Source organism: Chlorocebus sabaeus, chromosome 16, assembly GCF_047675955.1.
Source record: "Chlorocebus sabaeus isolate Y175 chromosome 16, mChlSab1.0.hap1, whole genome shotgun sequence".
Taxonomy (NCBI): Eukaryota; Metazoa; Chordata; class Mammalia; order Primates; family Cercopithecidae; genus Chlorocebus; species Chlorocebus sabaeus.
Genome location: NC_132919.1, coordinates 18,529,539 through 18,547,414, shown reverse-complemented (window position 1 = coordinate 18,547,414; position 17,876 = coordinate 18,529,539). Strand labels below are relative to the sequence as shown.

The following is a 17,876-nucleotide window of genomic DNA, read 5'->3' as shown; positions in this document are numbered from 1 at the left end:
AAAATGTTCAAAATTTAGGTGAAAAAATGTGTGTTCTAAGACTAAAGTCTCCCGAAATTTCCCTCTTCTTCTCTTTTCGTTGATATTTATTATATATGTATATATACAAATTAAGCATGCAGCAACTTTCGGACTCTCTAAGCTAAAAAATAATGCACTAGGCCGGGCACGGTGGCTCATCCTGTAATCCCAGCACTTTGGGAGGCCAAGGCGGGCAGATCACGAGATCAGGAGACCAAGACCATCCTGGCTAACATGGTGAAATCCCGTCTTTACTAAAAATACAAAAAAATTAGCCGGGCCTGGCAGCGTGCACCTGTAGTCCCAGCTGCTGGGGAGGCTGAGGCAGGAGAATGGCGTGAACCCGGGAGGCGGAGCTTGCAGTGAGCCGAGATTGCACCGCTGCACTCCAGCCTGGGTGACAGAGCAAGACTCCAACTCAAAAAAAAAAAAAAAAAAAAAAAAAAACATGCACTAGACAAACTGATTTCTAGACATTAAAAATTGTTCTGAGTGAAGAACTTCATACATAGAAGCGTTTGGGGACATTTGTGGACAAACACACAATGGAAAGTGGGGCTTTAAGGCCAGGTGTGATAGGCTCACTTTCTATATTGCTGGAATCCCAGCAATACAGGAGGTCCAGGCAGGAGGATCACTTGAGGTCAAAAGTTTGAGACCAGCTGGGCAATACAGTGAGACCTCCATCTCTACAAGAAATGAAAAAATTATGTGAGCATGCTGGTGCATGCCTGTAGTCCCAGTTACTTGGGAGGCTGAGGCAGGAGGACAGTTTGAGCCCAGGAGTTTGAGGCTGTAGTGAGCTATGATCTCACCACTGCACTCCAGCCTGGACAACAGATCTAGACCTTATCTCTAAGAGAAAATAAAAAGAAAAAAAAAAGTAGGGCTCCATGTGATCACCCTCCCTTTCAGAGTGCCAGAGAGAGCCTCACCGCACTAAACCTTCTATACCCGGCTTAAACATATGTGACCAATTTCCAGAACACAGGTATATCAAAGGTCACACCAGACAGGAACACACATTCCTTCAGTACAGTCTTTTATCCTCTCAGCTAATTTAATTTATGGAACAAAACAGTAATTAATGATCACTTTTATATGCAATAAAAGCTTAAAAGAACCCTAACTAAGAAAGCTCTCCTCCCCTAGCCTCTGTTTCTTTCGGGGAGAGGAGGGAACTAGAAATGCTTCACTGCAAGTTTTATAAAATTCTGGCTATTAATTGTTAGGAAACTTAATGGATACTATTATCATTAACAGCCTCTACTCTGGGCACAGTGGCTCACGCCTGTAATCCCAGCATTTTGGGAGGCTGAGGCGGGTGAATCACCTGAGGTTGAAAGTTCGAGACCAGCCTAACTAATATGGAGAAACCCTGTATCTACTAAAAACACAAAATTAGCCAGGTGTGGTGACACATGCCTGTAATCCCAGCTACTAAGGAGACTGGGGCAGGAGAATTACTTGAACCTGGGAAGTGGAGGTCATGTTGAGCCAAGATCATGCTATTGCACTCCAGCCTGGGCAACAAGAGTGAAACTCCGTCTTTTAAAAAAAAAAAAAGACCCTCTACTTCAATACTTGGTTACTTCTACCCATTAAGAACACTGAGTGGCTGGACACGGTGGCTCACACCTGTAATCCCACCACTTTGGGAGGCTGAGGTGGGCGGATTGCCTGAGGTCAGGAGTTCAAGACCAGCCTGGCCAACATGGTGAAACTCCATCTCTACTAAAAATACAAAAATTATCCAGGCGTGGTGGTGCCAACTGTAGTACCAGCTACTCGGGAGGCTGAGGCAGGAGAATCACTTGAACCCAGGAGGAGGAGGTTGCGGGGAGCTGAGATCTCACCACTGCACTCCAGCCTGGGTGATGGAGTGGGACTTTGTCTCAAAAAAAAAAAAAGAAAAAGAAAAGAAAGAAAGAAAAACACTGAAAGAACACATAAAAGTCAGCAGTTACGTCAGAAAACTTAGTTTTCTAAATTCCAAATTGGTAAGATACACTAATTTTAAGACTATCGTAACTCTTCCTGGCTAGCCATCTATCATTATTTTAAACATTCATGCCTAAACAGAAACCCAGAAAGCAACATTTCTGCTGGATACTCACTTTGAAACGGTTTGGATGATGAAAACATCTTTTCCCCTCACGGACTCTTGAATTTGTACTCTCGTTTCTGGCAGGAAAAGGAAAAAGCAGAGAGGGAAAGGCATATAGTTTAAATTTTTCAGAATACACAAAAAAACTGCATGATTCCCTAATGTAATAAAATATGGCAACAAAAACTGTTATAAAACTCAGTAGGCTTTAGATGTTACAAGGGATAATAAACATACTGCTATTAATCACACTTTTTAAAACACAGCTTTAAGAGGGAATTATATTTCTGACTTGAAATAAGTAAACATGTAATTCTCACCCCTTATATACACAAACAGTGAGTGTTGTACCACTCTGAGCATAGTATCTTTATAGAAAATTATAGGCCAGGCACAGTGGCTCATGCCTATAATCCCAGCACTTTGGGAGGCCGAGGCGGGCAAATCACCTGAGGTTAGGAGTTTGAGACCAGCCTGACCAACACAGAGAACCCCGTCTCTACCAAAAATACAAAATTAGCCAGGCGTGGTGGCACATGCCTGTAATCCCAGCTACTCGTGAGGCTGAGGCAGGAGAACTGCTTGAGGCCGGGAGGCGGAGGTTGCGGTGAGCCGAGATCGTGCCACTACACTACAGCCTGGGCAACAAGAGCGAAGCTCTGCCTCAAAAAAAAAAAAAAAAAAAAAAAAAAAAGAAAAAGAAAATTATATGCTCATTCAATTAGCATAAATTGAGAATGTATTAGGTACAAAATACTGTATGTTGTGAGAAACAAAGATAAATAAGACACAATATCCCTACTCTCAAAATATGTGTGATCAGCCATAAGGAAACAATTAGACAGATCCATAATGGGACATTCTACAAGACAACCTCTTCAACAAGTCACTGTCATAGGAAGAAAAAGGAAGAAGTGAGGAGATTGTTTTAAAATAGAAGAGACTAAAGATATATATTTTTTACAAAATTCCCTTCAACTAAGCATCCTGGTTTGGGGCGGAGAGGGGGAAACAACTATAAAAAACCCTTTAGGTCAGGCGTGGTGGCTCACACCTGTAATCCCAGCACTTTGGGAGGCCCAGGCAGACGGATCATCTGAGTTTAGGAGTTCAAGGCTAGCCTGGACAACATAGTGAAACTTCGTCTCTACTAAAAATACAAACATTAGCTGGGTTTGGTGGTGCACACCTATAATCCCAGCTACTCAGGAGGGTGAGGCAGGAGAACTGCTTGAACCTGGGAGGCAGAGGCTGCAGTAAGCCAAGATCACACCACTGCAATCCAGCCTGGGTGACAAAGCCAGACTCCATCTCAAAAAAACAAAAAATAAAAAACCCTTTAGGACAACTAGGGAAATGTGAATATAGGCCACATATTAGATGATTAAAGAATCATTGTTGGGCCCGGTGTGGTGTCTCACACCTGTAATTCCAGCACTTTGGGAGGCCAAGGCGGGCAGATCACTTGAGACCACAGGAAAAAAAAAGAATTGTCCTTAATTGTTAAGCTAATTTTATTTTCCTTTTTTTTTTTTTTTTTGAGACAGGGTCTCGCTCTGTTGCCCAGGCTGGAGTGCAGTGGTGTGATCCCAGCTCACTACAACCTCCACCTCCTGAACTCAAGTGATCTTCCTGCCTCAGCCTCCTGAGTAGCTAGGATTACACGTACGCACCACCAACCCTGGCTGATTTCTTTATCTTTGGTAAAGATGGCGTTTTGCCATGTTGCTCAGGTTAGTCTTGAACTTCTGGTCTCAAGTGATCTGCCCACCTTGACCCCACAAAGTGCTGAGATTACAGGTGTGAGCCACCATGCCCTGCCTGTAATTTCTTTCAATGTGATAATGGTATCATATTTATTTAGGTGAAAGTAATTATTCCTAGAGGATGCATGGTCAAGTATTCAAGGATTAAGTGTCTGCAACTTACATTTCTTTTTCTTTTTTTGAGACACATCTCGCCCTGTTGCCTAGGCCGGAGTGCAGTGGTGCAAATATGGTGCAGTGAGTCAAGGCTCACTGCAGTCTTGACCTCCCGGGCTCAAGAGATCCACCTGCCTCGACATCCAAACGTGCTGGGTTTACAGGTGTGAGCCACCACGCCTGGCCTGCAACTTAATTTCAAATGGTTCCCCACATACATACTCATATGGCAAAATGTTAACTGTTCAAGCTAGGTGGCAGTTCACTATACTATTCTTTCAACTTTTTTATATGTTTGAACATTTTCATTAAAAATGTAGGAAAATAGTTTGGGAAGCTGAGGTGGACAGATCATTTGAGGTCCGAAGTTCGAGACCAACCTGGCCAACATGGTGAAACCCCGTCTCTACTAAAAATACAAAAAATTAGTTGGGGGTGGTGGCACACAACTGTAAGCCCACCTACTTGGGAGGCTGAGGCAGGAGTATCACTCAAACCTGGGAGGTGGAGGTGGCAGTGAGCCGAGATTGCCCCACTGCACTCCAGCCTGGGTGACACAGCAAGACTCCATATTAAAAAAAAAAAAAAATTGGCTTGGCAGCACGGTGCCCACCTGTAGTATCAGCTACTGAGGAGGCTAAGATGGGAGGAGCACTTGAGCCCAGGAGGCAGAGGCTGCAGTGAGCCCTGATCATGCCACTGCACTCCAGCCTGAGTGACACAAAAGACCCTGCCTCAAAAAAAAAAAAAAAAAAAGAACAGAAAAGAAAAGAAAAGAAAATGAGCTTTAGAGTCAGGGAGATCTGGATTCAAACTGGACCTCATACCTAACGTCAATCCCTGAACTCAGTTTTTCAGTATCTGGTAACAGTAAGAAATCCACAAATATTACTTCCTTCCTTCCCAATAAACACCAAGTATTTTCCCTCCCTTTATTTAGAAACCTGGAGAGTGGACCAACCTCCTAGAGTCTTATGCCACTGCCTCTCCCTTTCACCTTCCGTCCTAGACTCCAGACAAAGAACATTATTCAATTCCCTCTAGGGGAAGAATCTTCTCCAAACTCTCCTTACAGAATTTAATTATACTTTTTCCCTACTGACGCCACACAGGGATCTTGGCAGACAGGAAAGAGGCAGTAATGGAGATAAACATGGGAACAGCAAAACTTCTGCCTTTTTATCAAAGCCTCCTGTAGGCTTTAAAATATGTAAATATTTGATAAAATCCTGCAGTGGGGCCAGGCCTGGTGGCTCACACCTGTAATCCTAGCAGTTTGGGAGGCTGAAATGGGAGAATTGCTTTTGCCCAAGAGTTTGAGATGAGCCTGGGCAACATAATGAGACCCTTGCTCTACCAAAAAAAAAAAACCACACACATATATATATATATATTTTAAATCTTCTAGTGGAAAAGGAACAGGAATAAGTATTTATTGATCATCTACTGTGTGCCAAAAACTGTTAGGCACACAAGTTATCCCACTTAATCCTCAAAACAGCCCTAATTTACAGTTAATTCATAGTTTAGAAAGGTTAAATAACTTGTCAAGGATAAGGTGCTGAAGTCCATGCAAGCTGTCCAATGCTCCTGCTAAAATAATTTTTTTCTTTTTTTTTTGAGACAAAGTCTCGCTTTTGTCCCCCAGGCTGGAGTGCAATGGCGCAATCTTGGCTCACTGCAACCTCCACCTCCTGAGCTCAAGCGAATCTCCTGCCTCAGCCTCCCAAGTAGCTGGGATTACAGGCGTTTGCCACCATGCCTGGCCGATTTTTGTATTTTGAGTAAAGACAGGGTTTCTGCATGTTGGCCAGGCTGGTCTACGAACTCCTGACCTCAGGTGATCCACCCACCTCAGCGTCTCAAAGTGCTGGGATTACAGGCATGAGCCACCGCACCTGGCCTAAAATAATATCAAATATTCACCATTGCTAAAGAAATTACAATGATTACTTTTTGTTTATTTATTTATTTTTGAGACAGGGTCTCACTTTGTCACCCAAGCTGGAGTGCAGTGGTGTGATCATGGCTCACTGCAGCCTCTACCTTCCGGGCTCAAGCACTCCTACCACCTCAGCCTCCCTAGTAGCTGGGACTACAAGTGCAAACCACCACTCCTGGCTAATTTTTGTATTTTTAGTAGAGACAGTGTTTTGCCATGTTGCCCAGGCTGGTCTCAAACTCCTGAGCTCGAGGAATCTGCCTGCCTCGGCCTCCCAAACTGCTGGGATTAGAGGTGTGAGCCACCACACCCGGCCCTACAAAGATTAAATAACACTTTTTTTTTACAACTTGGGATAATATGTAATGACATGTACCAATTAGCAAAAAGTATTTCTTAACAATATTTTATGAAGTCTAACCTAAGGCAACTTAGGTGCAGGTAAAGAATAACTAACTAAAACTGCGGTCACACAGGATTTACTCATCCTGACTAAGGTGACAGGATTTATTCGTCTTGCCTAAGGTGACATAAATTTAAGCAACGGTTGAGCTCATGTTCATTCAGTTGACCAGCTGGTTCAAATATGTCTGCAGCTTTTACTGAATGAAGTTTCAGAACTGGAGTTCAAGCCCCAGAAATGACTTGCACCAGGGTTACATATCTAGCTGGTATTAGTGAGAGCTAAAAAACCACTCTGTTCTACCTTGCCTGCCTGACTTCTTGCTAATGGAAATGTACAACTGAATCAAATCGTTTCAATAGTAAAGGATGAAGGACTGAGCCAATATGCCACATTCCACGAAAAGGTCAATGTTCCACGTGCCCAAGATTGCTCACCTCTGTTAGGTTCCTGGTAAACCTGCACTTTGCCCATCTCCACCCCCAGCCGCCTAGAGAAGAGAAAGGGGGAAAAAGCTGAAAAAGTAACAGAAGAAACCCAGTATCTTTACTATTTAAGGAGATGTGTAAATTGATAAGTAAAATAAAATAAAGTTATTCTTCTTATAAAATTTAAAGTCAATATTAAATTGTTACGTCAATCCATTACCTAGCCCCTCACCCCAACCCCACGTTTTCCCAGGAAGGACTACGCAGTCCCTCTCTGCCTGCCTCACCAGCCATCTTCCTTGGACACTCTGCACTCCAGCCCATGTTCCTGAGACACACCAAGGACCCCTCCTGCATGCTGCAGGGCCTTGGAATCTTCCGTCCCCTCTGCTTGGGGGGCTCTGCCTCCAGATCTTCACTTGGTGGCTTATTAAGGTTTCTCAACTCACATACCATCCCCTCAGTTTAAAGGCACTTCAGCACACATGCTAAAGCAGAACAACCTGTCCCATCATTCCTTTCACACAGTTTTCTTCACAGCATTGATCTTCATCTGAAATTACCTTGTTTGTTTTGTTGACTTGATTTCTGTTTGGCTTCCTACTAAAATGTCAATTTCATAAAAAGGATGGATCTTGACTCACTGATAATCCCCAACATCTAGATCAAGGTCTAGTACACAGTAGGGGTATTTGTTTAATACATACCTAAAATTATACTAAACTATAAGCTACAAGTTATTTCATATAATATACATGTCAATGTTCTTTTTTTTTGAGACGGAATCTCACTCTGTTGCCCAGGCTGAGTGCAATGGTGCAATCTCAGCTCACTGCTAGCCTTCCACATTCAAGCTATTCTCCTGCCTCAGCCTCCCAAATAGCTGGGACTACAGGTGTGTGCCACCACGCTCAGCCAATTTTTTGTATTTTTAGTAGACGCGGGGTTTCACCATGTTAACCAGGATGGTCTCAATCTCCTGACCTCATGATCCACCTGCCTTGGCCTCCCAAAGTGCTGGGATTACAGGCGTAAGCCAACGCGCCCGGCCCGAATGTGCTTTATACTCAAATAATTTTATATATATATAGCACCTAACACAATTCCTGGCACTTATAAGGCACTCAATAAATGTCTGCTGAAAGAATATGTAGGGAGATGGGATAGTTTATAAAAAGAATAGCCCTTAATATATACAGATGAGACATGTTACACGAACATCTTGCATGATGAAAAAAAAGATACCCATATAATTATAAAATATCTGCTTTCAAGTTTAACAATCACCGCTAATCTGATTATCAAATTTAAAGCATTACATAATGAATATAGATTTTAATGGTACAATTATAACTCACTCTGCAATTTTCTTTGAGAGCTCCATACATGAAGAATTTGAGTTTGCTGAAAACAACACCAGACCACCTTTGGTTATGTTCATCTTGGTTTCTAATTCAGGTGGCGTCACACAAAACATCAAAACCTTCTTGGTTTTCCAATTTCCAGAGCCTAGAAGGATATAACACATATTAAAAACTGCCATATGATATGAAATACACCTGAATGAACTTTTTTTAAAGGAAATGACTTCAGCTGAAGGAAATCAGTTTCTATCCTAATAGTATTTTTAAAATATTAGATATATATGGACAAACAGAAAGTTCACTTGGATTTCAGGGTCCCAAATTTATGGAAATACATTATCACGTGATGTTCACAACCACTGAGAAGAAATGATAAACTTACAAGAAAGGCGGAGCTGAAGAGCTCAATGTTTTACTGATTGCTGCTTAAAGTCAATTATGGACAACCTCCTTTTATTCTCTGACAACAAAATTCCTCCTGGATTAACACACAGAAAAATGGCAGAGCCATTAGCGAGAACAAGGACTGATTAATCCTTAAACAAAGAATAAATGACCCATCTACTCCCAGCTTTTCCTGTAATCCTTGTTTACCATAAAACCTTTCCTGGCCTTTCAGCTGCCCTGTGTCATGTCTAAAACTGACCTCTCATCTTCATTTTCCTCAAGTGGAACACGGGCTGACTAGATAATCACCTTGAAGGACACTTAAGTGACCACCCATATGACAGGCAGTGGGCCACAAATAAAAAGGTCCCTGGCTTAGCAGTCATCACTGCTGGCAAGGTGCAGTGGCTCACGCCTGTAATCCTAGCACTTTGGGAAGCCAAGGCAGGTGGATCACAAGATCAAGAGATTGAGACCACCCTGGCCAACATGGTGAAACCCTGCCTCTACTAAAAATACAAAAAATAGCCAGGTGTGGTGGCATGCACCTGCAGTCCCAGCTACTTGGGAGGCTGAGGCAGGAGAATGACGTGAACCTGGGAGGCACAGGTTGCAGTGAGCTGAGATTGTGGCACTGCACTCCAGCCTGGCAACAGAGCAAGACTCTGTCTCAAAAATCAAAAAAGAAGTCATCAGTGTTGAGTGTCCTCATCACGTAATGGAGGTGCTAGATGGGAGGAACAGCAACAACCCAGCAGGCTGTGGGCAGGGGGGCCCTTTCTCAGCAAGCCCACTGCATTTCCACAGCTGTATGTTCACCTGGGACCTCTGGGAAGGCTGGTGGAGATCATCAATGAGCTGAAACTAAGCTAATCTTTTTCTTTTTTTTTTTTTTTTTTGAGACAGAGTCTTGTTCTGTCGCCCAGGCTGGAGTGCAGTGGCACGATCTCGGCTCACTGCAAGCTCTGCCTCCCAGGTTCACGCCATTCTCCTGCCTCAGCCTCCGGAGTAGGTGGGACTACAGGCGCCCCCCACCATGCCTGGCTAATTTTTTTGTATTTTTAGTAGAGACAGGGTTTCACCATGTTAGCCAGGATGGTCCCGATCTCCTGACCTCGTGATCCGCCCACCTCGGCCTCCCAAAGTGCTGGGATTGATTACAAGCGTGAGCCACCTCGCCCGGCCTCATTATTCTCAAATGTTAATTATACAAGTAAAACACAAACACGTGCTCCCTATAAACACCTGAAACATGGCCGGGCGCAGTGGCTCACACCTGTAATCCCAGCACTTTGGGAGGCCAAGGCAGGCGGATCACAAGATCAGGAGTTCGAGAACAGCCTGGCCAATAGGATGAAACCTGTCTCTACTAAAAATATAAAAATGAGCTAGGCATGGTGGCAGGTGCCTGTAGTCCCAGCTACTCTGGGGGCTGAGGCTTGAGAATCGCTTGAACTCAGGAGGCAGAGGTTGAAGTGAGCCGAGAGTGCACCATTGCACTCCAGCCTGCACAACAGAGCGAGACTCCATTCCTCCCAAAAAACCTGAAACATGATAGTTAAGGATAAAGTCACCAGCCTCGATCCCGGGTCCTCCCCAGAAGTGAGGGTTCTTATCAGTTTGGTAGGGACATCAGACCTTTTCTATGCATTTATACATGTGACCTCTGTAAAAAATATATATGGCTGGGCGCAGTGGCCCATGCCTATAATCCTAGCACTTTGGGAGGTCAAGGCTGCAGACCACTTGAGGCCAGGAGTTCGAGACTAGCCTGACCAACATGGCGAAACTCCATCTCTACTAAAAATACAAAAAATAAAAATAAAAATAAGCCAGGCATGGGGGTACCTGCCTGTAATCCCAGCTACTCATGAGGCTGAGGCAGGAGAATCACTTGAATCCAGGAGGCAGAGGTTGCAGTGAGCCGAGATTACACCATTTCACTCCAGCCTGGGTGAAGAGGGCAAAACTCCATAAGAAAAAAAAAGGCCAGGCGCAGTGGCTCATGCCTGTAATCCTAGCACTTTGGGAGGCCAAGGCAGGCAGATCACTTGAGGCCAGGAGTTCGAGACCAGCCTGACCAACATGGCAAAACCCCATCTCTACTAAAAATACAATAAATAATAAATAAATAAGCCAGGCGTGGTGGTACGTGCCTGTAATCCCAGCAACTCGTGAGGCTGAGGTAGGAAAATCGCTTGAACCCAGGAAGCAGAGGTTGCAGTGAGCCAAGATCACGCCATTGCACTCCAGCCTGGGCGACGAGAGCAAAACTCCATCTAAAAAATAAAAAAATAAAAAAAGGCCAGGCGCAGTGGCTCACACCTGTAATCCCAGCACTTTGGGAGGCCGAAGTGGGTGGATCACCTGAGGTCAGGGGTTCGAGACCAGCCTGGTCAACATGGCGAAACCCTGTCTCCACTAAAAATACAAAAAATTAGCTGGGTGTGGTGGCGCGTGCCTGTAGTCCCAGCTACTTGGGAGGCTGAGGCAGGAGAATTGCTTGAACCTGGGAGGCAGAGGTTGCAGTGAGCCAAGATCGCGCCATTGCACTCCAACCTGGGCGATAGAGTAAGACTCTGTCTCAAAAAAAAGGAAAAATTAATTAATTTAAAAAATATATATATACACGTGTGTGTGTATAATGTTTCAAACACAAAACGATGTCATTGTGCAACTGTATCTATAATTTACTTTTTCACTAAGCAGTCTACTTTAGCAATCTGGGTTAGAAGATACAGACTTGGCCAGGCACAGTGGCTCATGCCTGTATCCCCAGCACTTTGGGAGGCCAAGGCCAGAGGATAACTTGAGCCCAAGAGTTTGCGACCAGCCTGGGTAATGTGGTGAGACATTACCACCTCTACAAAAAATTTTAAAATTAGCCAAGCATGGTAGTGCATGCCTATTATCTCACCTACTTGGGAGGCTGAAGTGGGAGTATGACTTGAGCCCTGGAGGCCAAAGCTGTGAGCTGTGTTCACACCACTGCACTCCAGCCTGGGAGACAGACTGAGACCCAGTATCCAAAACAAACAACAACAACAACAACAAAATACAAGAAGAAATTATAATAGAGACCTATTTTGCACAGTCCCACTAGCACTTCCTGCAGAGGCATTCCAGCTGGCAAAACCCAGGAATCTGCAATGGGAAATATGGCAGACTACAATGCAATTTACCTTAAATTTGCCTATGGCTTATAAACAGAAATGTATACACAACTAACCAAAGCCCTAAAGCGACCAAGGTGGACAGTGGTATCTACCATGGAAGTGGCTTTGGGGCAGAGACCAGCAAATTACAGCCTACAGGCCAAATCAGGTCCCTCAAAAGCATATTTCTGTAACATAGGCTGTAACACAGCCACACTCATTTGTTTACAAATTGTCTCTAGATAACAACAATAGCACTGAGTATGCCCCACAAAGCCTGAAATATTTATTATCTGGTCCTTTACAGAAAAAGTTTGCTAACGCCTTTTACCGGACAATGTAGCATCTGCAAAGGCTACTAGCAGAGTGGCTGGTATAAATGAAAGAAATAATACGTTTAATCATCAACATTCTGGAAGGGATCTTAAATACTTCTAAAGCCATCTCTCAACCAATCAACATCTGTGTTTAAGAACAAAAGGTATGGCCAGGCACAGCAACTCACGCCGCTAATCCCAGCACTTTGTGAGGCCAAGGTGGGCTGATTGCTTGAGCCCAAGAGTTTGAGACCAGCCTCGGCTACATAGTGAGACCTAATCTCTATAAAAAAATCAAAAAATGAGGCGGGAAGATCACTTGAGCCCAGGTGGTCAGGGCTGCCACGAGCCAAGATTGCACCACTTTACTGCACTCCTGCCTGGAAGATGGGAGTGAGACCTGGTCTCAAATAAATAAATAAATAAATAAATAAAAAATAGGGTGTCACAGGTCCAGGAAAGGAAACAAAAACAAACTAATCTTCCTGCAGTTGTAAATACAGGATTTGGAGTCAAACTCAAGTTTGCATCTTGAACTACTTCCCCTAAACTCACAGTGAGGACTTGCATAAGTTACCTGATACTCGAAATTTCTTAGCCTCAGTTCTGCCATCCAAAAAACTGAAAACTGACCCCACAGGTGATTGCAAAATTTTTGCCAGGCACTTAACACAGTGCCCTGCATATCGGACATGCTTTCTATGAACTGACTTCTAATATCTTGATTATCTACCACGTAAGTACAGTAACAGACATGAGGGGAGGGGCATTTTTTTTGTATCCCCCAACCTTCAAATAAGAAGCTCCTTAAAGTACAGCAGGATTCCTGATAGGAGTCGGAATACTTAGAATGAAAGCATTTTAGATGTAGGAAGAGATCTTAGAGGTAGTTCAGCCCATTCCTCCTAAATCTTTTGTTCAAAGCCCATCTGTAGGAATCCTGCCAAGGAACCACTCAACAGAAGCTTGAACAGCCCCAGGGTCTGATGCCCACATCCACTGAGGGCCCATCATTCCAAATTCTTCCTTAGAACATGCTGTGGCTGGGCGCAGCGGCTCACGCCTATAATTCCAGCACTTTGGGAGGGCGAGGCAGGTGGATTACCTGGTCAGAAGTTCAAGACCAGTTTGGCCAACATGGTGAAACCTCATTTCTACTAAAAATGCAAAACTTAGCTAGGCCTGGTGGCACACACCTGTAGTCCCAGCTACTCAGGAGGCTGAGGCAGGTGAATTGCTTGAACCCGGGAGGTGGAGGTTGCAGTGAGCAGAGATTGCACCACTGCACTCCAGCCTGGGTGACAGAGCAAGACTCTGTCTCAAAAAAAACCCAAACAAACAAAAAAAAAGAACATGCGGAGATTCCTCTCCCTGTAGCTTCTGCTCAGTGGTTCTTAGCCTCTCCTCAGAGATTTATGGGAAACATCAAATTCCTTCTCCACAGGACAGCCTGCAAATTATTTCAAGATAGCTCTCCTGCGTTTGTGTATTTCTTCCAGGATATTTCCTGAAGTCTTTCCTTATCTCTCATGGTTTAAAACGGCCTGCAACATCCTGCATATGGTATCTGATGTTCTAGGCTTCAGATATAGGCTCCTATATAGAATCCTCACCAAAGACCACCCTCAAAATGACATCGGTGGGGTGGACTGGGGAGCATCCATTTGGAAATGACTATCAACATAGTCATGTTTTGTGACTATTCATTTCACAAGTTATTAAAACACAAGGGCTGTTTCTTTTTCTTTTTTTTTTAAGATGGAGTTTCACTCTTGTTGCCCAGGCTAGAGTACAATGGCGCAATTTCGGCTCACTACAACCTCCGCCTCCCTGGTTGAAGCAGTTCTCCTGCCTCAGCCTCCTGAGTAGCATGCGCCACTACGCCCATCTAATTTTGTATTTTTAGTAGAGACAGGGTTTCTCCATGTTGGTCAGGCTGGTCTCAAACTCCCGACCTCAGGTAATCCACCCGCCTCGGCCTCCTAAAGTGCTAGGATTACAGGAGTGAGCCACCGCGTCCGGCCATAAGGCCTGTTTGTAGTTTTAGTTCTCCTTTCTCCTGTAGGTAATGAAGGCTGTGTTCTTTACCAAGTTTCCAGAAGAGTTATAAAGACTATCCTCAAAAACATGATAATCATCAAGATGGGACTGGCAGGAGGCTTGTTAGCACAAGGTTTTAGTGTGAAATGAGAACATTCCCTTATTTTCCCCATGAGCTATAACTGCTTTATGTTTATTCTAAATTTACTCTAGAATGTGTGAGAATTATTTATAACATGTATGAAAACACACCGTTTTCAGAGAATCTTAGCACCTTTTAAAGAGCAAATCACACTCCTCTTCTGAATAAGATTTGAGAATCTGTTAAGTCTCATGAATGAAGAAGCCACACTGAGAGATCATTTCCTTTGGACAGACTAGCAGTCATTTCAAAACCACTCACCCACATTTCAGATGAGGAAGACTCACATGGAAGTATGTTGTCTTCCCTCTAAAGCATCTACTGTATAAATACCTTCTACTTAAAGATGGCTGAAGTAGAAGTGTGAAGAGTTGGGTTTGCCTTCCAGTTACTAGGCTGTGTGGACATCACTTGTCCTTGCTGGGCCTCAGCCTTTACCTTTCAGACAACAGAGATGTAACCTTGGTAAAAAGCTTTCCCCATCAGAATTTAAGGTCCAGGTAGCAGAGATTTTTTTTTACCATGATATTCTCTGCTGTGTACCCTGTGCAGCTGCCACACAGTAGAGGCTAAACTAACTATTGCTGAATAATGCCTGACCTCAATGAGTCACAATGACTAACAAATGAAATTCAAAGATGAACTAAAAGGCATCATAACGTATAAAAACTGGCCAGGCGCAGTGCCTCACACCTGTAATCCCAGCACTTTGGGAGGCCAAGGTGGGTGGATCACCTGAGGTCAGGAGTTCAAGACCAGCCTGGCCAACATGGCGAAACCCCTACTAAAAAATACAAAAATGAGCTGGGCGTGATGGCATGCACCTGTAACCCCAGCTACTCGGGCGGCTGAGGCAGGAGAATCACTTGAACTCGGGAGGCGGTGGTTGCAGTGAGCGGAGACCGTGCTACTGCACTCCAGCCTGGGCAACAGAGCAAGACTCTGTCTCAAAAAATAAAAAAGCATAAAAACGTATTATGTTTATTGGCCGGGCATGGTGGCTCATGCATGTAAACCCAGCACTTGGGGAGGCCCAGGTGGGCAGATCACGAGGTCAGGAGTTTGAGACCAACCTGACAAACATGGTGAAACCCTGTCTCTACTAAAAATACAAAAAATTAGCCGGGCGTGGTGGCACGCACCTGTAATCCCAGCTACTCAGGAGGCTGAGGCAGGACAATCACTTGAACCCAGAAGGCAGAGGTTGCAGTGAGCTGAGATTGCACCACTGCACTCCAGCCTGGACGACAGAGCGAGACTCTGCATAAAACAAAACAAAACACCTTATTATGTATGCTTATTAGTGATGTGCTTCACTGCAAGAAAATCTGTCTTTAATATCAATATTGATGAGAACCTGAAGGGCAAATTCTAAACCAAATTACTCTTCCACTCCTCTATGATCCCAGGCTCTGCTTACCTCTCCAACAGAATGTTTACTCATTCCTAACATCTTCTGAGTGTTCACAATGCTTATGACAACCCAGTGAAGCAAGTACTAGAATGAGACTCATTTTAGACAGGGGAAGCTAGGTTTCCAGATGAAGAAACTTACTCAAGGCTGCAAACCCTCTAAGCAGCAGAAATAGCTCAGTCTCAGCATGATTTGTAGTAGTCAGTCCTATGCAACACTGGGCTGCACAGCCTGTCTCTCAACCCACACAGAAAACGACTTGGCACTCCGCTGAATTCTGCATACCGGAGCAAAATCGGCCAAATACCCAGATCTTGAAAAATGTCTATTGTAAACATGCCTTGTTTGGAAAACAATTTATATAATAGTGCCAAAGAAAGAACACAGAAGTTTGATTTGGTATTTCCACTTCTGGTAATTATCCTAAAAAAATAAGGAAAAAGCTATATGCTCAGTGATGATAGCCAACATAAGACTTTTTAAAGAGCAAGTACACCAGACCTGTGTAAAGGTTCCATAACGAAGTAATTAAGGAAAACACAGAATAGAAATTCAATAAATGACTGCGCAAAAGTACCTATGAATGACTTTAAGTGGAAAGAGCTCAAATCACAACTGAGTAACAATGGTACACACCAGGACAGCAGGAAAGGGATATGGACAAGAAGGGTATGCTTTAGTGGGGTTCAATAATGTGGGTGAATTATTTCTATTTGTGCAATTAAATTTTTTAAACACTAGAGATCACACCTCCTCAAGCCCCAAAGCCCCATTCTGCATTTTCATATCCCTTTCAAAAGCTCAACACCCAAACGGAGCCAACATTAAAGTAAGAGAAAAATTATCAAGCAGAATACTTAAAAATTTCATCACGGTTCCCCCTCAATCTCTGCTGGGGTGAGTTCTGAGTTGGACAAAATCATCCTTTAGGGGGTGAGAGATATATTTGTGACGAGCAAAATCAGGTAAATTAAAATCACGGGCTCCATGTCAGGTTAGGGACGGAGAATGGCTGGGTCTGGGCTTGCTTTCAGAGCTGCTCACCACAGGTCCCATCATCAGGGTTCGACTCCCCAGCGGCGCCTCAGGGAGCAGAGAGAGCCCAGACACCGGACGCCCGGCCCGGCCCCCGCCGACCCCTGACGGAAGAGGAAGAAGAGAGAGAAAAATGGAAGGGCCGCGGGCGCGAGGTCGCCCCCGTGAGCCCCCAAGCAGCCACCACCCCGGGACCCCGACCCGTCTGCCTGCCGGCGCCGCGGGCTCCCCGCCCCGTGCACCTGCGCCCCGCAATGCTGGAGCCAGCCAACCCTCGCCGCCGCTCGCCACTGGCTCCCGCCCGCCTACCTGGCCCCGACCCCAGCCCCGGCCCCGCCGCAGCCTCGGCTGCAGAAGGAAGAAAGCGCTGGGTCTCCTGGCGGCGTCTCTAAGAGCAAAATGGCGACTCCATGCACAAGATCGGCGTCCGCGTCGACTGCGAGGCCGGTGGGCGGGGCGGGGGCGGGGCGGGGCGGGGGCGGGGCGGGGCTAGAGCCCGGACAGTGGAGGCACCTGGCTGCAGGCTGTGGGCGTGGCCCACCCATGGGGAAGGCGCGAGGCAGTGGGCGTAGCCACAGGGGTGGAGTCGGGCTGGCACGATGGGCGGGGCGGTGGGCGGGGATGCGCCTGTTCTGGTCCCTGGAGAGCTGCGAGCCCCACACCAAATGTGACAGCCCAGGCAGGTTACAAGGAGTGTGGACAGAGTATGTATGACATTTGGAATTACAAATACCTGGGTTCAAGCCTCCCCTGGCCTGTAACCTTGGACAAGTCATTTCACCTCTCTGAGCTTGTTTCCTTATCTGAAAAACAAGCATGATAGCAGCACCCATTCCACAAGACTGTTGTGAGGATTAAATAAGACAACACGGCCAGGCACGGTGGTTCACGCCTGTAATTCCAGCACTTTGCGAGGCTGAGGCAGGCGGATCACGAGGTCATGAGTTCGAGACCAGCCTGACCAACATGGTGAAACTCAGTCTCTACTAAAAATACAAAAAATATTAGCCGGGTGTGGTGGCGCGTGCCTGTAATCCCAGCTACTCAGGAGGCTGAGGCAGGAGAATCGCTCGAACCCTGGAGGCAGAGGTTGCAGTGAGCTGAGATCACACCACTGCACTCCAGCCTGGGTGACAGAGCAAGACTCCATCTCAAAAAAAAAAAAAAAAAAAAAGACAACACAGTGCTCTTAGCACAGT

General features: G+C 45.1%; 1 protein-coding gene across 14 annotated transcripts in view; it reads right to left on the bottom strand.

Annotated features, from left to right (window-relative positions):
* Positions 1-17,196, bottom strand: part of PRPSAP2 (phosphoribosyl pyrophosphate synthetase associated protein 2) — a 61,758-nt gene extending 44,562 nt beyond the window's left edge. For 2 of the 14 annotated variants that reach the window (XR_005236699.2, XM_037987241.2), the window contains exons 1-5: positions 16,987-17,121; positions 8,570-8,665; positions 8,182-8,332; positions 6,833-6,885; positions 2,139-2,205 (exon numbers count right to left, since the gene is read on the bottom strand). Coding sequence is in view for 11 of the 14 variants with exons in the window: in XM_037987241.2 (XP_037843169.1) it covers positions 2,139-2,205; positions 6,833-6,885; positions 8,182-8,300 (239 nt within the window). In the remaining 3 variants the exon portion in view is untranslated. Of the gene's footprint in view, positions 1-2,138; positions 2,206-6,832; positions 6,911-8,181; positions 8,333-8,569; positions 8,666-10,422; positions 10,499-10,730; positions 10,854-11,491; positions 11,583-11,655; positions 11,675-15,370; positions 15,489-16,686; positions 16,706-16,986 lie in introns of those variants that run through there. The other 12 variants (XM_037987243.2, XM_073004744.1, XM_073004749.1 and 9 more) reach the window with 12 other exon arrangements.
* Between the last annotated feature and the right edge of the window lie 680 nt (positions 17,197-17,876).